Here is a 26,417-nt window from a genome sequence, read left to right as displayed (position 1 = left end):
ACTGTTGGGGGTTCCAGAGGCCAAACTCAGGTTGTCGGGCTTATGTGGCAAGCACCTTTTCCGGCTGAACCATCTTTTCAGTCCCTCTTATTTTTAATTATCATGTTCCTCACTAGACTTTGCAAAGAGCCTATTAAACACTATTAAAAGGAGTTTAGGGGTTGGTAAGAGCCTATTAAACACTATTAAAAGGAGTTTAGGGGTTGATAAGATGGCTCAGCCAGTTAAAACACTTGCCATCAAGGCTGATGACCTGAGTTCAATTCCTTGGATCCACATCGTAGGAGAGAACCGATTCCTCAAAGTTGTCCTCTGACCACCACACAGTTTTATGGCACTTACATAAAAAATAATTTGAGCTGTTTAAAAATCACCCAAACATATGATCACAATTTTGCTCTCCTAAGTGAACTATTCAACACAATTCTGAGATTTTGTTTGGGGAAAAAAAAGACAAAATTCATGCTTCTGGTTTTCATTTGGGATATTTTGTTTGTTTTCAGATCAGTTATAAAAATGTCCAACTTGGCAGAAACAGGTTTGGGGTGAGGACTCTATCTTTTGTCCAAATAGTTGAGTAATTTTTTTTATTTTAGCTAGTATTGGATTCCAATATAAACAGACCCTTGTTAGGCCTCATCTTACACTTCAAAAATGGGAGCAGATTTATCTCTGTTATACTGGAGTTTCCTCATTATTTGAATAGGCTATGTTGACAACACATTGAGGTATTATTTTTCACATGTCTAGAGCGGGGAGGGTCAGATGTTTGCTTCATATAAAAAACGACCACAATTCTTACAGCCATCCTGATCTCAACAAAGGAATCTTCTGAGGAGCCACTGGAGCTGAGCTTGAGCTGCAGTTCTGAGACGATGCCCAACAGGTCTGCCTTTTCAGCCTGAAGGCGCATCACCTGGGTCTTCAGCTGCTCTACTTCCTGCTCCAAGTCTGCCCTGGGGAGCCTGGAGCCACTTATGGAGCCCTGGGAAGACCAAGAATGAGTGAGTACACAAATCAGACCAAGGGGCTGGCCAACAAACTTGATGGCCAAACATCACAGACAATGTTCATGCCTGCTCGCGCTCTCTCTCTCTCTCTCTCTCTCTCTCTCTCTCATACTCACTCAAAGCAGGCTATCATGTAGCCCAGGTTGGCTTTAAACTCAGAGCTGAGATAGCCTTGAACTTTGGAGCCTCCTACCTCTACCTTCCAAGTGCTGGTATTATAGACATGTACCACGATGTCCCATTTTATATTTGTGTGTTGGGGATGCACATGTGGGTGGGTATGCTCATGGTATGCGTGTGTGTGTGTGTGTGTGTGTGTGTGTGTGTGTGTGTGTGTGTGTGTGTGTGTGTGTAGAGGAAAACATTAGGTATCACTCCTCAGGTGCCAACCATCTTGTCCACCTTTTCTGTTTTTGTTTTATTTTGGAGACAGGTTCTCTTATTAGTTAGGACTGGACTATTAGGCTAGGCTGGCTAGCAGTGAGCCCCAGGAACCCACCTGTCTTTGCATCCCCAGCACTGGGATATATACACACATCACCATGCCTGGCCTTTTCATGTGTGTTCTGGGTCCTTAGCACTTCCTTAACTGAGCTCCATCTCCAGCACCATGCCCGTTTTTTAGAAAAGGCACTTTTCTAACATCTTCATCTGCTATGATTTTAGAAGATTCTCCCTCTTATTTAACAACTTATTTTGACACACCATATAAAATGGGAATTTGGGGGCTAAGGGTAAAGCTGAATGGTAGCTTGCCTCAAATGTGTCAGACCCTAGGTTCAATCCACAGAGCCACACACGAAAAAGAAAAAAGAGCCAGGCGGCGGTGGCGCCCGCCTTTAGTCCCAGCACTTGGGAGGCAGAGCCAGGTGGATCTCTGCGAGTTCGAGGCCAGCCTGGGCTACAGAGTGAGTTCCAGGAAAGGCGCAAAGCTACACAGAGAAACCCTGTCTCGAAAAACAAACAAACAAAATTTAAAATAACTTAATGACAAGAAAGAAAGCTTCCACAGCATGCTAGAAGCATGGGTTAAAATCCCGAAAATAACCAACCAGACTCTGACAATGATGTACTCGGTCGGATACTGTAGTCCAAAATCTCAGAAAACAGGGACCAAGAGCTGTTAAAACACAACCTTCTACCTTTTCCTCTCCCCACAGACACCTACTTATCTCCACCTCCACCCCCTCCCCCAACAGGTGCAGTCAGAAGCCAGTGCACCAAGAATGTGATCTGGCTCAGAGAGGCCTCTCCAGTTCTCCCAGTATGCTAGCTGCCAGGTATATTATTACTCTATGCTGGTGTTGTAAGATTGAAAAACGTAAATCTGAGAGAAAGAAGAAGACAAAACCTCAAAGATTAAGAAAAAGTTAGATTTCAGCGTATATAGAATCAATAATACACATTAATTGGTACTGCGCACATGTGAAATATATGTCACATATTGAGTTGACCCTGTTGTAATGACCACACATGACAGCAAGGGGAATGGGCCTGTTGAGATGGGGGGCTTTGTTTCACAGGGAGGACAGACTCAACTGCATTCACTGATCACTAGGGGTGTGGTCCTCACATTCTCTGAAGTCCCAGCCTCAGTCTTCTTGAGTCGGAAGGAAAATGTGACACCACATAGTCCATAGTTTTTTCTATGACCTTCCAGGCCTCCCTGCTCCCCTCCTCAGGAAAGCCCGATAGCTTGATGTACAAGACGCCATGCTTCACGCCCCCTTCCTAACTTTAGTACCTCTCTAATTATAGTATATAGAATTCTTAAAACCCTCTTTGTTGTCTTTTGTTCATTACTGGGGATTGGACCCAGGATCTTGTGCATGCTAGGCAAGTGCTCTACCACTGAGCCACACCCCAGCCCTAGCATGAATTTATTGTTTTTGAACACGTGTACAAGAGCACTTGCCCATGCATGTGGGTGTGGAGACCAGAGGCTGTGTCAGAATATCTTTGTCAATTACTTCCCGACCTTATTTTGATTTCTTTTTATTTTTACCTTATTGTCTTGAGACACTGTCTCACTGAACCTGGCCGTCACAATTGCAGCTAGGCTGACTAGCCAGGGAGCCCCCCACCCCCATCTAGTGTTGGGGTACAAACTCACATTGCTATACTTGTTTTTGTTTTGTTTTTATTGTTGTTTGTTTAAGACAGAGCCTTGCTATGCAGCCCAGGCTGGACTCCAACTTGTGGCAATCCTGATTCTGCCTCCTGAGTTATCCTGGGATAACAGGTATGTACCAGTTCACTACACATGGTCCTAGAATGGATTTTTAGATAGTAAGCTTAAAAAAACAAAAACAGAAATCTCAGTGCTCCATCCTTGGAAGGGTTAAGTATGAGGTTTGGAAGGAATGGATGGCAGGTGTCACCCAGATGTCACCTGGGGTGGTGGAGGGCCAGCTGGGATCAAGTGTGCTCTGGTTTGTCCTTTAGTAGTACCTCTGACATGCACTCTCAGGGATGAATGAATTTCACAGGACCTTTGGGTTAACCAAAATGGGACCATTTTCCTCTTCAACCATGGGAGCCCAGCAGTCAGTATCCCATATCACAGCATGGCACTCCTAAGTCATTTTTCAAAAGCAAACTGCAAAGGGAATCATCACTACTTAAAAGGATAACAGGTCAAAAAAGTAAGCACTCCAAGGTACATTTGTAAAATCTAATTTTATATCAAGGATATAAACTAAGAATTAACAATTGGATGGCTCTAGGCAGAGGTCCACCTATCATTTTTTTAAAAAAGATTTATTTATTTATTATGTATACAGTGTTCTGCCTGCATGTCAGCAGAGGACACCAGATCTCATTGTAGACCATTGTGAGCCACCATGTGGTTGCTGGGAATTGAACTCAGGACCTCTGGAAGAGCAGCCAGTGCTCCTAACCTCTGAGCCATCTCTCTGGCCACCGACCTACCATTGTAATGAATATGAAACACTGATTTATAACCTGAATATGTTTTTAGTTTTGTTTTTTTTTTTTTTTTTGAGACAGAAAGTCCCATACTACCCAGCCTGGCCTGGGACTCATTATGTGGTCCAGGATGGCTGTGGGCTCTCGAGTCACCTGCCACAGTCTCTATAGTGCTGGGATTATATTGTAAGCCACCACGCAAAGCTCAGAATTATCTTTTGACTATATTGTATGAGATCTTATAAATTTGGGTTTGTTTGTGAGATATCTATCTATACACACACATACGCACACGCACAAACATATATCATATTGGTATGTATGTATGTATGTTTATGTGGGTATGTGCATGAAGGTGAACATGCATGAGGGTGTTTTCTATGGATGTCAGGGATCGACACTGGGGTGTTCCTACATCACTCTGCATCTTAGTTTTTGAGACAAGGTCTCTCACTGAACCTGGAGCTCACTGATTTGCTGGCTGGCCAGTGACTTTCAGGGATCTGACAGTCTTGGCTCCTGGTGCTGAATTTACAAATGCCAGATTTTACATGGATGTTGGAGATCAGGTCCTCATGTTTGCATGGCAGGTACTTTACAGACTGAGCCATCTCCTCAGCTCTGCCCTTATCAATATCCCTCCCCAACAGAGATTATATATGACCCAGCCAGTGTTTCCAGCAAAACCACGCTGCTTCTAAGACCATATAAAACACCAGTCCAGCCTGAACCACAGTCCGGACCAGTAAGGTTCTACTGCTGCTGTGGAACAGTTTCCTCCTGGACAGAAAATTTCCTTCCTGCAGGAAAGCTCTTTAAACAGGAAGGTGAACAACTCAAAATAGCTTCAGGAAGTTCCTGAAATCAACCAGCTCTCACAAGGTCGCTCCCTGCCAGAGTAAGCAATAGAAGCTGAGAGTCCCCCTCTGACTGAAGGAAGCTGAGCTGGAAAGACAACAAGAGAAGAGAAATACAAAGAAGACTCTTGAGACCAGACTGGCTATCTGAGAAAAGTAGAAACCAGCCAAGGTGCCTGGACGAGGTTCAGACCAGAGTCGCTGGGAAAGGACACTCTCCAGCTGGCTGAGCTGCCTGCAGGCTGTGCAGTGTGCTGCAGGTCCAAGCTTTTGTGAGCTGTCACCCGTGCTGGGGTGGGCCTTGGCGGTGCAGCTGACTTTGAGTTATTTCTGCTCTGTAAGTAGCCACTCACCCATAGTCCTGTAAGTAACCCTAATGAAACTCACTGGTTCACCAAGTTGGACTTTGGTGGTATCCGTACTTTGGTCTGTTATGGGATTCTTATCTGGAGTGAGCAGACGTGTATATCTCCCCAGGAAAGATTCTGTCACACAACTGCATGTACTAAGAAAATCAAACCACGGTGGCTCACGTACTCACTTCAAATGGCTTTTCTGATGTCTCTCTTAGTTTCCCAAGCTCTTCCTTCAGTTTCTCATTTTCATGACTCAAGGCCATCAGGCGCTCCTTCGCTTCTTTGCTCTGTGTCTCAAACAACTGGCGTTCTTCCTTCTGCTTCTCTGTCCAGGCCGAAAGCTCCTCAAATCGCCCTTTCATAGCCTGATTATTTAGCTTCATGGCTTCTGTTTGGGGTTCAGAGAGAGGGAGTCACCCACGAGGGAATGGATGGAATTTCATGAGTCAGCTCTCCCCTCTGGCCATTTCAATACCCTGGGGCTGTGGATCTACACAGCGCCAGTGGCCTGGGCTGGGCGCATCAGCAGGAAAAAGGCTATAGTGATGTGAGTAGAGTTTGCTCACAGACAAACTAGGACACCACTGCCAGTCCTTAAAGGTCACAAGAAAGGCCAGGCATGGTGGCTCATAACTGTATTCCCAGCATTTAGGAGGCAAGCGGTAGGATGATGAGTTCAAGGTCGCTCTCCACTACATAGCAAGCAGGAGGCCATCCAGGTCTGCATGAGACACTGTCTCAAAACAACAAAATCCCCCAAATAAAATTGATTTGGGGATATAAATTTCTGTTAATGACCAGAAGTCTGGAAGACTGAAGAAAGTCCTATCATTCTTTGATTACAATGTTTAATTAATTAGCCACAGCTTGAGATATCAGAATATAATCCTTCCTTTGAAACAAAGTTTTCCTATGTCTGTAGCCCAGGATGGCCTTGAACTTGCTATGTAGCACATGACAGCACTGAACTTGGAATCCCTTGTCTCTGTTCTGGAGCTAGGATACAGCCCTGTGCCATCAAGCCTAGCTTAGAATGCTTTCTCCTGACAAGTAATATTTACACCTAATTGTAATCACAGAGGTGCCTCTCTTTTGCCTTTTTTTAAATTTTTTTATATATTTTTTTATTTTTTCCCCCTCCCTCTTGCCTTTTAAATGGGCTAAATGTCATTATACTATTCTCTGAGATGGAATACTTTTTTTTTTTTTTTTAATAGTGGTAAGGATCCACCCTAGGGCCTCGCTCACACATGCTGGGCAAGCGCTCTATTACTCATCTAGACTCTCAGCCCCTAAACAGAGTACTTTTGAGTCTGACCTATGAAAACATGTAAACCGAAAGCCTTGTAGCCCTGCTCAAAGTCTTGTGCTTCCAGATGACATCCCGGCTCACCTTTCAGCTGGTGGTTCTCAACCAGGAGTTCCTTCATTTGCTGCAACAGTTCCTCAGGCGTGAATGTGTCCAGGCTGGGGTGAACCATATTGGGGGGTCCATTTCCTGGGGTCTCACAGGGGCTGTCCCCCTTCTCAGTCAGGCAGCTCAGAGGTTGATGGGACATGGTAACAGGTCCTATGGAAAAGTCATAAGCTAAAATCATGGCTTTCGCCAGTTTGCCACAGGCCTCGGAAAGGCCCACAAATCCATTAGCAATGAGCAGTAGTTATTCCCAAGGTTGCTGGCTCTCCCTCCAGTTGCATTGTGAAGACTTTCCCTTTAAACATCCAACTGCATTGGCCACCTCCATGGGACCATGTGTAGAAAGGGGCAGAACTGGAAATGAGATGTGAAGCACAGGATGTGATAATGATTAGGATAATATCTTTAGCCTTGGTGAAGGATCACTTCATAAATCCCCTGAAATCTTTTAAGGTCAAATCTCCTGAGTTTGAGTGAATTGTTTAGGAATTAGATAAATTTCAATAAAGCTATTAAAATCTTCATTTATACATTTATTGAAGGCTATTAAGATCTCTATATTTTATATTTATTGAAAGCTATTGAAATCTCGTATTTTGTCTTGGATTAAAAGGAATGGAAGGTAATGTTTATTTTTGGCAATTCTTAGGCTTAGTATGTGCTGAAACACTCTACTAGGCACGCCCTACTCTTTTTTTTTTTTTTTGACACTCCCTACCTTGATCTTTCAGGTGAGGAAGCAGGTGTAACAGCTTGCCTAAGGCCAGAAGTGGCACATAGCAAGGCTGATGTGAAGACCCATCTTAAAATAAAAAAAAGGCGCAAGTAAAGTTTTATTTTTATTGAGGATTTGATATGATATTTATCAGTGAACACACACAAACACTAAAGCAGCTTGATACCTACTGTGTATCCTGAAAACATGTCTACGTTATGGCTTTACTTCATAGATGTGTCAATGAGAACACACAAATAAGAGTAAATGTCAATTCCACTTCTGTAGTAGAATACTTTAAGCTGTGTTATTTTTGTTTATGTTGCATTTCTTTAACTCTGTGAAGCTGTGTTACTGTGCCTGTCTAAAACACCTGATGGCCTAATAAAGAACTGGCCAACAGCAAGGCAGGAGAAAGGATAGGCGGGGCTGGCAGGCAGAGAGAATATATAGAAGGAGAAATCTGGGAAAGCGGGGTGATCTAGCAGCTAGAGGAAGAGGACTCCAGGGGACAGTCACCCAGCTACACAACCAGCAAGCCACAGAGTAAGAGTAAGATTTATAGAAGTAAGAGAACAAGAAAAGCCCAGTGGCGAAAAGATAGACGAGATGTAAAGTTAAGGAAAGCTGGCTAGAAACTAAGCCAAGCTAAGACAGGGCACTCATAATTAAGAATAAGCCTCCATGTGTGATTTATTTGGGAGCTGGGTGGTGGCCCCCCAAAAAGGGCAAAAACAAATAACAACACACTTCTTTATTACCTACCACTCAGGCAAACAGACATCTTTCCAATGACTGGCTACACACACATTCCAGGCAAAAATTCTCATCTTCATGAATATGGTAGCTAACATCATGAACTGATGTGGATAGATCATAAAACAATACAAAGTAAGAGTACACACACACACACACACACACACACACACACACACACACACACACACACACACACTGCCCTATTCTACAAAGGGCAAATGACTGAAGTCCAGGGAGATGACTCAGTATTTAAAAGCACTCGCTCCTCTTTGGCTCCCAGCATCCATGTCAGTTGGCTGAAAATTGCCTGTAACTTCGGCTCTAGGAGATCTGACATCCTCTTCTGGCCTCCACAGGCACACACGTACACATAAATTTAAAAAAACTTAACATTTTGGGGCTGGAGAGATGGCTCAGAGGTTAAGAACACTGGCTGCTCTTCCAGGGGACCTGAGTTCAATTCCCAGCAACCACATGGTGGCTCACAACCACCTGTAATGAGATCTGGTGCCCTCTTCTGGCCTGCAGTCATACATGCTGTATACATAATAAATAAATAAATCTTTAAAAAAAACTTAACATTTTACCTCTAATAATTAATTACAAGATAAATTTAAATCCATCTATGCAACAAATGGCATCAAATGATAATGCTTGCCATACAACTATGATGAAGCAGAGAGCCACTGGTACCACAAAAAGGCCTGGGATGAAGAAGGCACATGAGCTCATGTTGGTGAGCACTCCCGCTGCCCCCTGCCACACTTAATAGGAATTGAATCTAGAGCTTCAGGCATATTAGGCAAGTGCTCTACCACTCACTGAGCTACAAACCCAGTACCCAATCTTCCTTCTAACTAGGGGAGAAGGCATTGCTCTCAGACTGCCAGCTCATCATGATTAAGGTGCCTGTGTGGCTCCATGAGTTGTATTCCACAGTACATGAAATCAGTCCCTCTTCTGACAGGTAGGAGAACCACCCTCTTTGCCGTGTAGTGTGCATGCTTAATACCCACATATGAAAACAAGACCAGATGCACAGAATGAGGGCTGCTTTCTATGCCCATAGGAGGCAGGATCCTGGGCTCTCTGCAGGTTCTCTAAAATCAAGAGTCTGGTCCACTGCTTCTAGTCTGAAGAACTTGAGGGTAAATCATAGTGCTAGCACTGATGGGGAGAGCAGGCTGGCTGTATTACTTAAAGCATCTGCTAAGAAGAAATGCATCTCATGAAGTCCATGAGGAGGGTGGCAATTTCACTGACAAAGCATTGCTTATTTGAGAGCCTCATGTACGGATATGGGTTTTACCTAACTGAATTGGTTTAAGATTCCTTTCTTGTACCCTTTCTGGGTTAAGCCCATGTTTATGACTTTCCATAAAATTTATTTTTGCAATGGAGTATGATGATGCACACATATCCACTGCCTTAAGATGCTGAGGCAGGAGGATCACACATTTCAAACCATTGTGGGCTGTATGGTGAATGAAAATCTGCCCATGCAAAATAAATGAAAGGGTCTGAGGAGGTGGTCTGAAGATCAAATGCTCACTGTGCAAGCTTGAGGACTGGAGTTTGGATCCCCAGAACCCATATCAAGTCAGAAAGGCATGGTGGCCTCCTGTAATGCCAGCATTTGGGAGGCAGAGACGGGATCCTGGGGGCAAGCTGGACAGCTAGACTAGTTGGAATTTGGAGTTATAGGTTCAATGAAGAGAGCCTATCTCAATAAATAAATTAGAGAGCAGGGGCTGGAGAGATGGCTCAGAGGTTAAGAGCACTGACTGCTCTTCCAGAGGTCCTGAGTTCAATTCCCAGCAACCACATGGCGGCTCACAACCATCTGTAATGAGATCTGGTGCCCTCTTCTGGCCTGTAGTCATACATGCTGCATACATAATAAATAAAAACAACAACAACAACAAAAAACTAGACAGCAATCAAGGAAGATGCCTGGCATCAATTTCAGAAATGGTGAACATCTATATACATACATATAGAAGAGAAAAAAAATCAATTAAAATTTTCATCTCTGTACATAATGATGTTGGTGATAACATTTCATAAAAAATGGAATTTTTTGGAGCAGCAGTACATTTTTCTGAGGTATTTAATCTGCAAAATTCATAGAAACACTTGACAGATTTGTGTGTGTGTTGGGAAGTGGGTGCCAGGTACAGAACTCATGGATACTGGCAAGCACTCTAATGAGCTACACCTATACCCAACATACTCCTTTGATTTTGTTTTTATCTTTGCTTTTTGAGACAAGGTCTCATTTTATAGCTCAGGTTGGCCTGAGACTCATTATGTAGAGAAGATTGCCCTTGAATTCATGGTGATCCTCCTGCCTCCACATGCCAAGTGCTGAGATGACAAAGATCAGCCACTATGCCCATCTCAAAAGATTTTAAAAAAGTAATAGACATCCAGAAGATGTGTTTAGTTCCACCTTATTATATGTGTAAATCAACATCTCTCAATCTATTTTTCTTTTAAGACAGAGGCTAGCTATGTAGCCCAGGCTAGCCTCAAACTGGTAAACTTCCTGCCTTAGCCTCCTCAGTGCTGGGATAACAGGCATGCCACCACACTTACAGCCAGCAACAAGTTATCTCTTCATGGCTTTATCAGAAGAAAAGGAAAGAAGGAGGGGGAAGAGCAGAGCGGAGGAGGAGGAAGGGGCAAAGGGAGGACGGGGAATGGGAAGGAGAGGACTGTCCTGAAGACTGCTCTCCTCCTTGACCTCCATATCTGCACCGTCACTAAACCTATGGACGAAACCACAGCAGAACTGGCCTTGGTTCCAACTGTTCCATCAATACTTCTCACTGGTTCCGGTCACCAGATTTGACAAGGACACTGGAAGAAAACAGGGCTGTCCTAGGTGAGACAGTAGAAAACCAGCTGTACTGATAGCTGAGTGTGGCCTTGGGAGCCACCTGGCCTCCACAGACCATCTACTGACTCATCAGTGGATAATGCTCCTCATGGGTCTCAGCTCTGCAACTCCAAAATGTATGCTTAACTTTCTAGAAAGGTCACAGTCCTACCTCCACCCTTCAACACAGGCATGCCCAGGGCTCCTCACCCCACTGCCCCCTGCCAGCCCCACCATTACATTGACCATTCTCACAAACATATACTCATCTAGTCACATTGTTGTTGAATGGTGTTAGGAAAATTAATTCCATAATTCAAATGTCATGGTGAATTAGAAGCTAGCATATACTGCAAATTCGAGCATTTAAATACTACCACCATTTCACTAAAAGCGGTTTGAAATAACAGTGGGAGACTCAAAGGACACTTCAGGATTTTTGAACACTTTAAAGGTATCAATGTGGATTACCACTACACAGTGGACATGTGAAATATCTACTGGTAAAATGCAGTAAGAGAATACTTAAACCTTTAAACATTTTTATTCTTCCTTCCTTCCTTCCTTCCTATCTGTCTGCCTATCTGTCTGCCTATCTGTCTGCCTATCTGTCTGCCTATCTGTCTGCCTATCTATCTATCTATCTATCTATCTATCTATCTATCTATCTATCTATCTATCTGCCTATCTATCTGCCTATCTATCTGCCTATCTATCTATCTATCTATCTATCTATCTATCTATCTATCTGCCTATCTATCTGCCTATCTATCTGCCTATCTATCTGCCTATCTATCTATCTATCTATCTATCTATCTATCTATCTATCTATCTATCTGCCTATCTATCTGCCTATCTATCTGCCTATCTATCTGCCTATCTATCTGCCTATCTATCTGCCTATCTATCTATCTATCTATCTATCTATCTATCTATCTATCTATCTATCTATCTATCTATCATCTGTGTGTGTATGAGACACACACACACACACACACACACACAAAGCGTACCAGCACATGAATGAGCACAAGCACCATGCCATCTATGTGGGGGTCAGACGGCAGTTTGTTTCTGTCCTTCCATTCCATCTGGGTCCCAAGGATGGAAATCAGATCATCATGCTTAGCAGCAAGAACCTTTACTTGTTAAACCAACTCACTGAAGCTTGAATGTCTAAGTCTTTAACTTCCTCTTAAACTACAGTCAACCGAGCAAACACAGAAATACATACATATCTTTTTATGTATCTTCAGAGATTACAAAAATGGTAAAGAAGCATTTATTGGAAGGTTCCCTCTAACAACAGGACTCCTCATAGAAATGCAGCTGATTTGGGTTGATCATTTCTAGGCAAAGATATTTAGTAAGAAGGGGAAGACGGTGCATACCTGTAACCCAGCACTTGGGAAGCTGAGGCAGGAGGAATGCCTTGAGTTTGAGGATAACCTGGGATACACAGTAAGTTCCAGACCATCAAAGTCTACAATATGAGACAAAAAAATGAAAAAAAAATAGCATGAGAGAAACAAACCAAAAAATTTTATAGGCATGCATGATGGTGCAAGCCTATAATCCCATCACTAGGTTAGCTGAGGCAAGAGGGTTGCCAGAAGTTCTACACTAGCCTGGGCTACACAGCAAGTCCAGCTTCAAAGTAAAGAAACAAGAGATATTTAACAATGGGAGAATACAATAAGAAATACAGGATTTGTCAAGACTTCACTAACAAGAAGGACCAGGAACTAGCAAGGTAGGAAGTCAGAAGCAACTCTCCAGCTTTAATCCCTAGCTGTGCTTCCTAGGCCCTAACCATGTATACTCTCATTCTTAGTTCTGAGGTCATGTAATTATAGTAATGACCTGACCCTGAGACATGGGCACAAATCTCATTCCTGAGTTGGCCTTAGAGATAATCTACTCTAACTTCTTATTCAATACAAGAATGTCTGTGTCGTTTCCACGGTGTGTGGCTGCACAAAGCTGGCTTAGAACACATGAACCATGACTGTCCCATGACCCCCAACTCCCAGCAGGCACTGTCTCTTCCATTACAGGATGGCTCTGACAGCCAGAAGGCCATGTGCCAGGGGTTTTCTGCCTTATGCCAACTTCCATCCACTGGACACTGGATGCAAAACAAGCTCAGTCCTTTTCCCTGGTGTAGATGAGTCTTCAGGTTTATGAATGAAGTTTTAGCAGGTTCAATACCTCCATAGGTAAATGAAGTCTCTCTTTTTTAAAGGTATGTGTAGGTGTGTGTTCGTATGTGGGTATGTGCATGTGAATGCAGGTGCCAGAGACATTGAATTCCCTGGAGCTGGGGCTGCCTGAAATGAGAACTGGGGACAGGACTCAGGTCCTCTGGAAGAGCAGAAAGTGTTCTTACTGCTGAGCCACCTCTTCAACTTGGTAAGTTAGTTTTAAATAATGAAAACCGTTTCCTGTAGAGAGTCAATAGTTGGCTATAGGTAAATTGTAGTTTCTGTTCACACAAGGAGCTGAAGGGGGCTAGCAAGATAGCTCAGCAGGTAAAGGCACTTGTCAAGCCTGATCACCCCGGTTTGATCCCCAGTATCCACATGTCAGAAGGAAAAAGTGACTCTTACATGCTGTCCTGAGTTCTTCTCACATGTGCCACAGCATGCATGTGTGCACTCACACACCCTACTGACAGGATAAATATATAAATGTAATTAAAGGGAGATTGAGTAGATTCCATGGCCACACGACGAAACCCACTATCTCTGTGGAAAAGGAAGGTGGGACACACACACATCTTCTTTCTGGAGTAAAAGCAGCCTCGCTGTTGCTTGCTAGGAATGCTATTCGTAAGGCTATTTCATGACCTACTAATACACAGAAAACAGAAACAGACAACTCCCTTCTGAAGGCAGGATCATGGCAGTAAGACTTCCTTCCTTCCATTCCCTCTTCTCCAAAATCTAAAGGGGTCAAGTCCAGTCACTTCTCCCTCCAAATGCTTCCAAACTCTCATCTCTCCATCCCTAAAGGCTTAAGCTTGGGCTTTAATTTTGCTTGTGAGTGGCAAGGTTCAACTTTCACCTATTTTGTCTATTGCTGTGTCCCCAGTACTGTGGTGCATACAAGAAAATAATTTACCAGGTTTTCATTGAATGAATTTTAATAGCATTCTTCTCTTTCCATTTCAGTCCTGCTGCAATTTGAGGTTGGGGAGAATTATTTATTTTTATTTATGTTCAGGCTTACTTATCCATATACATCAATGTCACCTCCTGTCACCAAGCCACAAATGCCACATTAAAGGGCTCATGGTTCCATGCATTCTTGGCCTCTGTGTCCTTGTCTCTGCGGTGTCCTCTGCCTGGAAAATATTTGGCTCCCATTTGCTCTGGCCCACGCCCACGGGGCAGTTTCAGTGTCCAGCTCAAATATGACATTTTGTGGAGAAGCAGCTCTTCTGAGCACCTAAAAGCCATCTGTATTTCCAGCTCCTCAGCCCTCCCAGCAATTATACCAGTCTTATACCATCTACTTCCTCTCCACCTTTTCCTTACTAGAGACCGGCACACAGCAGCCTCTGAGTGTTTGCTGAAACAAGACGAAAACACAGCCTAATGAGGGCTATTTAAGCCCAACACCTGTAAACCGCTTTCTGCTGTGTTAGCGCAAACCCCACGTGTTAGTATTGTTATGACTTTCCCGCAGTTCTAGGGTGTTCACATCCAGATCCTTTCTAACCGTATTTTTAAAATCAGAACTGTTTTTCTCTACCATTGCAAAGGATCTGGACATTCTTATATAACACATATTCTAGTAACTTGTTATCATACACATGCCAAAGCAGAATCAAGGAAAGCTTTAATAAAGGTAATTAAAAAAAAAAGGCTTTGGGAAGGGTGGTGGTGCATGCCTTTGATCTCAGCACTTGAGAGGCAAAAGCAAAGCAGATCTCTCTGAGTTCCAGGCCAGCTGAGTCTACAAAGTGAGTTTCAGGCCAGTCAGGTAGACATAGTGAGACCCTGTCTCAAAATCAAACCGAAACCAAAGATTTTAAGGGTCAGAAAGATGGTTCAGTGGGTAAAGGTCCTGCCAAGCCTGATGACCTGAATTGGATCCATGAATCTCTCACAGACTATCTCCTGGTTGTCCACGTGTTGAATACCGTGGCAAACATGTGCATACTTTCGTGAACACACATGCAACACACAAGCATGCACACACAGAGAATTAATAAATATAATAAAATTTAAAGAGTTTAATTTTTTTCTTTTGAATTTTGGCTTTCCAGAAAATCCAAAGAACTCATTAACATGCTAAGTCTCTATAATAAAAAAAAAAAATCAGGCAAGCAGATTTGGGGATCAGCAGGTCTGTTCCATGGCCAGAACAACTATGTGCTACTTAAATGAGGGAGTTCATAATAACCAATTCCTTTCAAGTTTATATCAGTCTCACCAAATATAGACACTTTCTTCTCTCTCTCTCTCTCTCTCTCTCTCTCTCTCTCTCTCTCTCTCTCTCTCTCTGCAATTTACAGGCTAGTTGTAAAAACTGTAGTTACTTTCATGGTGTTGCACACAATACATAAAGTACTGCTCAAACAGGCTCAGTGTAAACAGATCAAACACGCACACAGTCCGCAATGAAACTTCACTTGTCCAATCAAATGCAAGGCAGTCTCTGGCAGTGGCCTCTGCTCTGTCCAGCTCTGCCTCATTATCAGCCCTGAGGCAATGGGGCTCCTTCTCTCCCTAGGTCAAAAGAGTGAGGCTGCTTTGGGTAAAAGGGCAGCTTTGGAGATAGTTGTGAAAGCTCGAGTGGCCGGATACTGCCTTATTTCTTGAGGCTCTCCCTAAGGTTTTCCATTTCAAGCTTAAACACCTCTGGCATACATTCCTGCATATAGGAGTCCTGATAACGGAGGCCAGGTCAGGGGCTGGGTTTCATTTTCCTCTGAGGCTTGTTTACTGTATCCAATTTACATATTGCCTGTGGTAAAAACCATTCCTTTAAAGTTCTCAGCTCCGCCTTTAGTCCCAGCACTGGGGAGGCAGGGGCAGAAGGAGCTCCGTGAGTTCAAGGCCAACCTGGTCTACAGAGTGAGTTCCAGGACAGGCTCCAAAGCTACACAGAGAAACCCTGTCTTGAAAAAAACAAAACAAAACAAAACAAAAAATAAAGTTCTCAGCTTCATTAAGTTCATTTTCATATATTCTCTCTCTTCCTCTCTCCCTCCCTCCCTCCTCCGTCCCTCCCCACACACATACAAATATACAGGGGTGTATACACATGCATGAATATAGCACACTCTCCCAGATAGACACAGCAATTTATGTACCCTTCTGTAAGCGTGTCACTTTGGCAAGGGGTCTCTATTCTTTACTGTTCCTGGGCCACATCGTTCAGAGTGCCTTCATGCCTTGCGACAGCACCTTTAACCACTTCCTCCTTATAATGAACCCACTGCTTGCTTAATCACTATCAACCTGGGACGTCACCTTCAAACCACCTCAGTGGCCTCAACTGGAAGTCACCTGCGGCCAGCCAAACCCGTGTTTCACCGTCCCGGGGAAAGAGGAGGGTCCTCTGGGGCGGCCGCCACCCGCCCAGACCCCCACCCACATCCCCGCTGCCCTTTCACACCAGGTCAGGATCCGCCTGGGCCCTGGAAGCCTTCCCAGGGAAGCCGTCCTACGAGAGGGCCGCCCCAGCTTCGTCACTCTCCCCGCCGCAGGCTCCCGGAGACGGCGACAGCGAGAATCGCTGCCAGGATGGAGTGGAGCCCGCCGGCCGGGGAGAGTCGCCGCGCTCAGCCAGCGGCCGCCACCCCCCGCCCGGCTCACCGGCCGCCGGGATCCGCTCCTCTCAGGTCACTGCTTCGTTGGCATCTTGTCCCAGTCCCAGAGCTCCGGATGCCGACGCCCACCAGGGACCGGCCGGGGCGGGGGGGGGCGGCGACCGGACAGCCGGACGGTGACGCGCGGCCTCGCGACCCACCGGGCGCCGCTCAGCTGACCGCAGCGCCCGCTCCCGCCCTAGCCGGGGAATTTCCCAGACCACGCCCACTCGGACACGCCCCTGGGAAACCACGCCCAACGCCCCGCCCCTCGGCATCTCTTCCTGAGCCCGGCGATCCACCTCCGCGATGTGGCGCGAGTGAATTGGGAGGAAGCCGAAGTGTCAGGCACCTGGCGCTAACTACAGTAAACTATTCACCAGACCAAATGGGCCGAGTCGGGCTTCCCTGTGTCTATAGAGAAAGAGCAGAATCACATGGGGTCTTTGAGCCCTTCAGAAGGGTCTCAGGCATCCTCAGAGCAAGACCTTCATCTTTTCGTCTCTCAGCTTCTCTGCCCATTCCCATCTGAGTGTTTGTTTAAACCTTACAATTAGGCAGCATACTCTCCCACTGATCCCCTATCCTCTTTTGGAGGCTTCAATTAAAAACCAAAGCAAAATAAATGAAGGAAGGAAGGAAAAAGGAAGGATAGCAACCCTGTAAAATGTTCTTGAGCTCTTGTTCGCCTAGATCAAGCCGTTAACACGTGGCTGCATCAGATGACCCAAGCAGGTGAGATTGATGGGTTGTTTTGGCTAACATTCAGGAAGCAGTCTTAACCGCGATGGAGCTATACCATACTGGAGGATGCCACTGCAGGGACTGGAGAACGAAAAGCTAGAAAACAATAGAGAACCGCCCTTGTTTGCATTCCTAGTCCCTGAGAAGACACCAGTAAGGTGGCATCGCAGGACACAGATGGCCTTTGATCAGAAGGGTGAGCTCCCAGCAAAGCGTTGCCTTGACAACCAGACCCCCAGCGAAAGGTAAGTAGGTAGAAACTGGGCCAGGTTCCTAGGTGGCTCAGAAGAGAGCATGAGATCAGGTTTTGTGCACAAGGTCAAAGGGATGTCATAACCAGGGAAGAATTTCATTTACTGACAGAAGGGCTACAGTGGTGATAAGGAACAGGTGGTTGTGGTTGCATATGCACCTGCTCACAGGTTGGAAGGGGAGGTAGGGATCCTCATCAACACAAGGAACTGAGCCAAGACCTGCCCAGTCTATTGCACAGACCAGATCACCTGCTGTCCTTTCCAACACCTGGCCCCAAATTAACCCTAGAGCCAGGCACAGAAAGTCTGAGAAGTTGTGTGTGTGTGTGTGGGGGGGCACCCATCATTTTTCTGATACTTTCTACAATCAACACAGAAGACTTCTATGACCCCTGGTCACATCTCTCCACCACCAATCAATTATATTTGCGGGGAATATCAGCTGAATGTCCTTTCATTCTATTGAGTTCTGACACCATCTACCTGCCTGTGGTGGTAGATCCCATAGGTAGGAATGTCACCCTAAAGATCTGCTCTAGTCTCCCAGTGCCAAGTGGAAGCCCCAGATTATTTTACCTGAGTTTCTGTTCCACTAATCTGCTGTAAATTGAGTTTTGCAGGTCCTCCTCTTTGGGTTTCATTCATTTGCCAAGCAGCTCAAAACTCAAGGAAACACGTTTACCAGTTTATTACAAAATATTTGAACAGATACACATAAACAGCGAGATGGGGAATTGTGTAGGGCTAGGTCTGAAAGTGCTCCTAAGACAGACGATTCCTCCCCTGTGGAGTTGGGTGCCCCCACCTTCCATTCCTCATGTATTTAGATATCTAGGAACTCTTGGCTTGATGATGTAGCTCAGTTGATAGAATGCTTGCCTAATATTTATGAAGCTCTGGATTTGGTCCTCAGCATCATAAGAACCACATGGTAGGACTTTACTGGGAGCCTATAATCATGGAATTTGTACTAATCCCAGCATTTGGGATGTTAGGGGCAGGAGAATCAGAAATTCAAAATTGTCCTTACTACTACAGAGGGGATTCAAGGCCAGTCTAGGTTACAAATCCCTCCCCTCTTCTTCCCCATTTCCCCCTTCCCTCCCTTCCCCTCCTCTCCCATTTCCTCCCCTCCCTTTCCCTCCCCTCCCTTCCCCTTCCCTCCCTTCTCTTCCCCTCCCCTCTCATCTCCTCTCATTCTAACTGATAGTTAAACAGAGTTGTTATAACTTTCTCTTTTGACTCTATTTTAAGCCATGGTGAGATAAGGTAAAACGACAATCCGGGAAGCTGTGAGGGTACAGAGAAGAGGCCACACACAGGCTTACCAGGGCATGGAGTGGGAGGGCAGGAGAGGCAGTTCCAGGTAGAAAAAGTACTCAAGGTAGCTATCTGACAATTTGCTCTTCCTGAAATATACTCCACAATGCCACCCTCCACACACACTCCCCCACACACTCCTAAGTGATTTCCATGACCTTTATCTGTCTCTGTGTCATTCTTGGGCAGTTATCCAAGATGACCACAGTGCCACACCCTGTCCCAGAAGTTGTCTTTTGCTCAGACCCAGCTTGGTTCTATAAGTGATAGGTAAGGACTTTGGATCACCTTGCAAAACCAAATCTGAGAGTGATAAACTAAACCACACACTCTGATCAGGACTATTTAATTACATATACTGTTTTTTCAGTGTCTCATTTCATAGTTTAGGATGACTTGGAACTCACTATGAAGTCCAATGACCCTGAACTTGTAGCAATCCTCCTGTCTTGGCCTTCCAGGTGCTTACTTAGCACATTACCAGCCCAGCCTGTTGGGGCTGCTGGAGCTGGGGTGGTGGTGGCTGCTGCTGCTTCTGCTCTGATTTTCTCCTCCTTCCTTCCTTCTTTTCCTCCTCCCCTTCCGGCCTCCTTCTTTTTCTTCTTCAACAGGGTCTCATTTTACAGCCCTGGTTGGCTTGGAACTTGTTGTGTAGACTAGGCTGGCCTAGAACTCACAGAGATCTGCCTGCCTCTGCCACCCTCCTACTCCCAGTGCTGGCATTAAAGGCATTTGATACCGTGCCTTGCTTTACAATAATTAATTTGTGTGAGAGCTGCTTCAGAACCTCTGGAGGTGCAATGTTCTATAAACTACAGACATATTACCCTTTTAAAATCCCTAAAATTCATGTTTCTGAAACCACCTACTGGGACTGGAGAGATGGCTCAGTGGTTAAGAGCACTGGCTTCTCTTCCAAAGCTTCTGAGTTCAAGTCCCAGCAACCACATGGTGGCTCACAACCAGCTGTAATGAGATCTGGTGCCCTCTTCTGGCCTGCAGTCATACATGCACATGGAACACTGTAGATATAATAAATACATAAATCTAAAAAAAAAAAAGAAAAAGAAAAAAGAAACCACCTACTACCCAAGGATGGATAAGAGTGCCTGGAGTGAGTCACATGCTACTTGTTAAAAATTACAGGTCACCATTTTTCTGGACTAAACTGAAGGAGGTCCGAACACATCAGGCTGAAACAAAAGGGAGTCCCTCACCGTCTCAGTTACTTTCCTACTGCTGTGATAAAAGTGCCTAAGGTCATGCCGTCCTGTTCCAACTTCACGTTGTGTTTGCTTCGACAGTTCTCAGCCCTCCACCCGCCTCTCTTGAATGGTCACAGCTGCCTTGGCAACACATTTGAGATTTCCACAGCCTTGACCATGGTCCAGATGTTATCAACCAATGTAAATAAAGTGAACTGAAATAACTAAAGATGATTGAAGTCAAATATCATTGTTCTGTTATGTCTGAAATAACTTCTATCCTCTGCCAGCAATGAACATTTCAATGTTACTTTGAACCTCATCCAATTTTGATGTAAATTATGGTCTTTGTGGTATTTGCCTTTAAAAATGCTGTACCCCTCAGCTTGGGCACCAAGAGACTTCAGAGGCAGGAGCCCACTCTTTTTCTGGCCATTAAGAAGATGATTAAAATTTTTAATTGGGTTAATCAGCATGGCTGTCAATAACTGTCTCATATGGATCATTTCAAAATACCATGACTAAGGCAATTTATAGAAGGAGGTGTAAGAGCCCATCATCATGGGAAAGCATGGGAGGAATGGCATGCGTGTTAGCTGGAGCAGACGCTGAGAGCTCACATCTCAATCCACAAACGACAGCTGGGAACGTTTGTGGCTTTTGAGTCCTCAAAGCCTCTCCCAGTGACATACTTCCTCCAGCAAGGCCACTCCTCCTAAGCCTGCCCATCAGCCACCAGCTGGGGATCAAATATTCAAATGCCTGAGAATATGGGGGACATTTCATCCTAACCATCACAGTCATGCTCAAGGTCCACTCAGCTTGCTTAAACTAACCAGTGTGTAACATGCAGACAATACTTAGACTACTTAGGGTCAGCCTAGGGAATGGGGGAAGGTCCCCGTCCCTACTCCCTTTAACCCTTCCCTCCTATTCCTCTTCCTGCTAAGATGTTAACTGTGAAATGGTCTTTCTAGAGCATCAGAACCTAGAACCTCTGGCGGCCTCAGGAATGCCCATCCTTAGTCCTTAGTCATCAGCTTTGTAAGTCACTGTGAGGTGTAAATTACAGCATTATGCTTATGAAAAACACTGGAACCAGTCCCAGGAGGTCAAAGTGCATCACAGTGTCTTGGCCAGAGTGCAAAGGAGATAATCGGTCCTGCAAGACAGAGTTCTGCTCAGCCTGTAGCTTTCCCATTCTCCTACTCTTCTCTTTCTCTAAAAACCCTTTGTACCCCTGATTCCTCCAACAGAGGTTTTGCAACAAGAGTCCCCCATTCTTCTCTGCTAAAACAGCTTTTTGAATTTAAAACAAAACAAAACAAAAAGCCATTGTTTCTAAACTTAACTGGCCCGAGATAGGGGTGAGCAAGCCAGCTTGGCCAGTAACATCATAATCATTAGAGTCAGTTCTAGTTAGTCAACATTAATCTCCTGCCTTTACCTTCATCTCCAAAATGTTGGTATTACAGACATGTGTGGCTCAGTTAAATAATTCTGCTTTAAAGGAAATGGAATCATTTATTCTGAAATAAATGTGATTGGAAATACAGATGCAGGTTAGTCTGGATAGCATTTCACAGTACAAAATGTTGTACAAATGTATTATTACAGTAGTATTAAAGGTCAGGGCTCTATTGAGGCCCCTTACAGAAAGCAATTTCCTCCTCTGTGAAAGAATGAAATCAACCTCTGGTTGGAGATGTCTTTGTCTCCTCCATTAAGTGTTACTCTAGACAGTCATCTAGCCAAGTATGCTGGCTGGTTTTATGTCAACTTGACACAAACTAGAGTCACTGGAAAGGCATGAGCCTCAATTGAGAAAATATCTCCTTAAGATCCAGCTGTAAAGCATTTTCTTAATTAGTAATTGATAGGGGGAGGGCCTTGCCTATTGTGGGTGGTGCCATCCCTGGACTGGTGGTCCTGAGTTCTATAAGAAAACAGGCTGAGCAAGTCATGAGGAGCAGGACAGTAAGCAGCACCCCTCTGTGGCCTCTGCATCAGCTCCTGCTTCCAGGTTCCTGCCCTGTTTGAGTTCCTGGCCAGACTTCCTTCAGTGATGAATAGCGATTTGGAATTGTAAGCCAAATAAACCCTTTCCTCCCCAACTTGCTTTTTAGTCATGGTATTTCATCACAGCAACAGAAACCCTAACTAAGACACCAAGGGAACAGGAAGGCTGATTCCCCTTAAGCCATGCTAAATAGATGGGAGGAATAATTATCATAGTAATGAGATAATGTGCTTTTCTTTCCTGGAATCCCTGCTCTCTGTGCAGTTACTTAGGGAGTGGTATAAGTGTTAGAATCCAGCTGCTGCTCAGGCCACAATGTCTGCAGCAGTTCTCTTTGGGATACCAACAGGCACCCTACTGAGACACTGTCTGTTACTCTAGCTGACAAATTTTCAGGTGTCAGGATCCCCACCTGAGGAAAGTAGTTTACTTCACCAGGGCTATTGGTGGCTGTACATCCTGCCCCCACCTTGTTTCCTGACTCCTGCTTGGCATCAGACAGCCTGGCTGCAGGATTGTGCTATGAAACCACCTCCATCTTCAGGAAGGTCTAAAACAGACCCCCACTTCTGCCACACGAGCCTTGCTATGGTGTCTGTCTTTGGCATGAGGGCCTGACTCTACTCACAGTCCCTGCCATGCTGTTGTCTGTGTGTCTGTTTGTCCATGTAGTAATAACCTTTCTAATAAACTCCTTGTGGTGGTTTGAATGAAAGTGGCCTCCATAGATTCATAGAGAGTGGCATTATTGGAGGTGTGGCCTTGTTGGAGTAGGTGTGGCCTTGTTGGAGGAAGTGTGTCACAGCAGGTGGGCTTTGAGGTTACAGAAGCTCAAGCCAGGCCCAGTCACTCTCTCTTCCCGCTGCCTGCAGGTTCAGATATAAACCTCTCAGCTACTTCTCCAGCACCACATCTGCTTGTGTGCCACCATGCTTCTCACTGTGGCAATAATGGACTAAACCCGCCAACCTGTAAGCCAGCCCCAATGAAATATTTCCCTTTATAAGAACTGCAGTGGTCATGGCGTCCATTCACAGTAATAAAACCCTAAGACTATCCTTATCCCCCAGTAGTCTGTCCCAATCCATTTGTACCCTGACCCTGAAACCTTTCAAGCCACCGCTGCTATCTTAAACATGCCTACTTTTCTGAGTTTGTAAGTTTTTCTTCTTTCTATTTCCTAAGCATGCTTTTCCTGACACTTTGGGCTTCCTTACTCTTTCCCTGAAGCACCCACCCACCACCTTTTGCCATGTGGCTGCCCGTCGGCCACGTGCCTGACCTTCTTTGCTGACCATGCTGGCTTACCTCAAACAGCGTGGCTGGCTTGCTTCCTTTTCTCCATCATCCTCTTACGGGCAGGGCCAGAGATTTACAGTTTATCTGCCCTAGAGTTTTTCTTTTAAACTCTAATAAAATTGTTCTCAAGCTTTCTTCTGAGTCCATTCTTAAATTCTTTTATTAGCAAGACGAAGAATACCAAGAGGGGATCCCAGTTTTCCCAATGACATGGAGCATACAAGGTGGGACCCCCACAAATTTCCAATAGCATTATTCACAGAACACAAGAAAACCATAGATCCGTTAATTTACAGATTCTGTTAGTGGGGACATCAGACTGATAAGCTACATAAAGCAAGATGGGAGAAATCTCTTTCTTGAGTTTCAGATAGAATTAGTATTCTTAGCTTTAGAGTTAGTGAAGCCTAGAGGCATGCTAAGCTTTGCCATGTAGTTGAAAAATTCCTATAATAGAAGAATATTAGGCCAGATTCAAAAGTTAAGGCAAATATCATAGGTCTGATAGCCCAAGGTCATTTGGCCTTTGCTATACAACATTCCATCTCTCTGCCACCAGATGCTTGCTCTGGCATCTACGTGGCGCTCTAGTCCTTGTGATCTGAATTTAGAATTCTTGCAAAAGAATTTAGATAGGATGCATAGAGCATAGTATGTAAGTTAACTATTTTATTGCAGAATACAGGAGAACACACTCTCAAGAAGTGAGAGTGGACAGTAGCCGAAGAAACCATTGTGTCCACCTACATTTTAAGTAGGTTTTATCCTATTTAAGTCTCTAGAACAGACTTGCAGTATTTTCCTCCCCAGATGATTGACTGACTGATTAGGATTAACTCTTTTTTTTTAAATGTACATATGAGGTTTTTGCCTGCGTGTATATAAATAATATGGTGATATTTTATTTGTACTGAAATGTGATTTCTTTTTTTCGAGACAGGGTTTCTTTGTGTAGCTTTGCGCCTTTCCTGGAACTCACTTGGTAGCCCAGGCTGGCCTTGAACTCACAGAGATCCACCTGACTCTGCCTCCCGAGTGCTGGGATTATGAAATGTGATTTTAATTGTATGTTAATAAATAACGTTCCCTGGGGGTCAGAGCTATTAGAGCCATAGCAAGAGCGTGGTGGTGGTGGCGCATGCCTTTAATCCCAACATTTGGTAGACAGAGCTAGGTAGATCTCTGTGTGTTCAAGGCTACAGCCAGCATTAGAGACACATGCCTTTAATCTCAATCCCAACCATAGAAGACCTGGAAGTCTCTACAGACAGGCAGTGACGAGGCAGTCATGTGTTTGGGTTTACAACCAATGAGAAGGCAGAACAGAAAGACTATGTAAAGACAAACACACAGGAAGTAGGTCTCTTTCGGAGAAGTCTCTTGGCTTAAGAGGCTAGCTGCAGGGTAAGGTTCTTAGCTCTGATCTCTTGGCTTTCTTCTTTGCATTGGTTCTGTGTTTCTTATTTAATAAGATGGTTGGTTACATCTACATACACCATATATGTGCCTAGTACCTGAGGCAGCCAGGAGAGGGTGATGGATCCCCTGGAACTGGAGTTACAGATGGTTGTTAGCCACAATGTGGGTGCTGGGAACTGAACCAGGGTCCTCTGGAAGAGCAACAAGTACTCTTAGCTGATAAGCCATCTCTTCATCCCCAAGTTTAGATTAACTCTTGAGGGAGGAAATAATGTCTTTATTTTCTACCAGAGCAATGCTAGCTATATAGTAATCAACTGAATTTCTAGACAGCATATAACGCCATGTTTCCACCCAGAACCTGATACACAACTCAGATCTCATTCTTTGAACCAGTAACTAGAGTTTCAATTCATGGTTTTATTAGCTGCTGATTATGAGAAAGGAGTTCATCCCTAATGAACTTTAAGCCTGCTAATATTTACCTGTCAGGTCCAACAGAAACCCAGGACAAATGGCTAACTGTGGTGCTTATTAGCATATCAAAGTCCATGCTGGCCTCTAGGCTCCTCTATATCACCTGTCACAGAGTCCATGCTGGCGACATCCCGACATCCCAGCTCCTCTCAGTTCTCACCCTGCACCCTATCATAAACTTCTCCAGCTCATGGACTTCCCTTCCCCCAGCTTTCTATTCCTATATCACCCTGCCATTTCAGCCATGTGCTCTCTTAGTCCACTTGCTCCCTCCCCACGCCCCCATTCTCTCATGTCCGGGTTCAGCCTACAGGCCATGTTTAGTCTATGACTTTCTCTCTCTGCTCTGAACTCTTCCAGATGCCTCCGGCTGTACTCTCCCTCATATCTACAATAAAAGCCTTCCCCTCAACCATAGCTTGGAGGGGTCAGGTCCTCACTTTATATACTAACTAGCTAGGTAACATCTACACGATCCATGTTCTAGATCTCCATGGTCAAGCAGTCTGCAGGATATTTAATGTAATTCCCCAGAGAAGGTCAGGTCGGTTTCTTAGCGGGAGTGAGGCTTTTATTCTCCCTCACCCTTCTGTGAGTAGCCAGAACCTCAGTCATCTAAGACTAAAATCGAAACACGCTTCTTGCTGTTTCAATGATGTGGTTTTGTGGTAGGCAAGTGAATAGTGTGTACTGGCTTTTAATGAGATGTTAATTTGTATGCCAGGCCCCTTGTTTTCCTCCTTAACTGTGATCTGCTGTTTTGAGCTGGTGACCTGTCCCTCTGTATTCCCTGCCTTAGTGGTATCTGCATGACTCTAAACCACAGTTCTTAGAAGAATAACCATTTTTTCCTTCCTGTTTTTTGAAAAAGCTGATCTAAAGAGATAAATTAACTACCCCGGGTGTGGTGGTTTGAAAGAAAATGGTCCCCAAAG

The 26,417-nt window shown here is 44.6% G+C and overlaps 1 protein-coding gene across 2 annotated transcripts in view; it reads right to left on the bottom strand.

The window, feature by feature from the left end:
• Optn (optineurin) overlaps positions 1-16,950 on the bottom strand; it is a 44,171-nt gene extending 27,221 nt beyond the window's left edge. The window contains exons 1-4 of one of the 2 annotated variants that reach the window (XM_052727464.1): positions 16,752-16,950; positions 6,545-6,721; positions 5,337-5,539; positions 803-985 (exon numbers count right to left, since the gene is read on the bottom strand). In XM_052727464.1, the coding sequence (XP_052583424.1) occupies positions 803-985; positions 5,337-5,539; positions 6,545-6,710 (552 nt within the window). In that variant the 5' untranslated portion in view covers positions 6,711-6,721; positions 16,752-16,950. The remainder of the gene's footprint in view (positions 1-802; positions 986-5,336; positions 5,540-6,544; positions 6,722-16,751) is intronic. The other variant, XM_052727463.1, reaches the window with a different exon arrangement.
• Between the last annotated feature and the right edge of the window lie 9,467 nt (positions 16,951-26,417).

This window comes from Peromyscus californicus, unplaced genomic scaffold (assembly GCF_007827085.1).
Source record: "Peromyscus californicus insignis strain IS unplaced genomic scaffold, ASM782708v3 Scaffold_8__1_contigs__length_139910024, whole genome shotgun sequence".
In the NCBI taxonomy this organism is placed as follows: Eukaryota; Metazoa; Chordata; class Mammalia; order Rodentia; family Cricetidae; genus Peromyscus; species Peromyscus californicus.
This window is presented reverse-complemented; position numbering and strand designations above follow the sequence as displayed.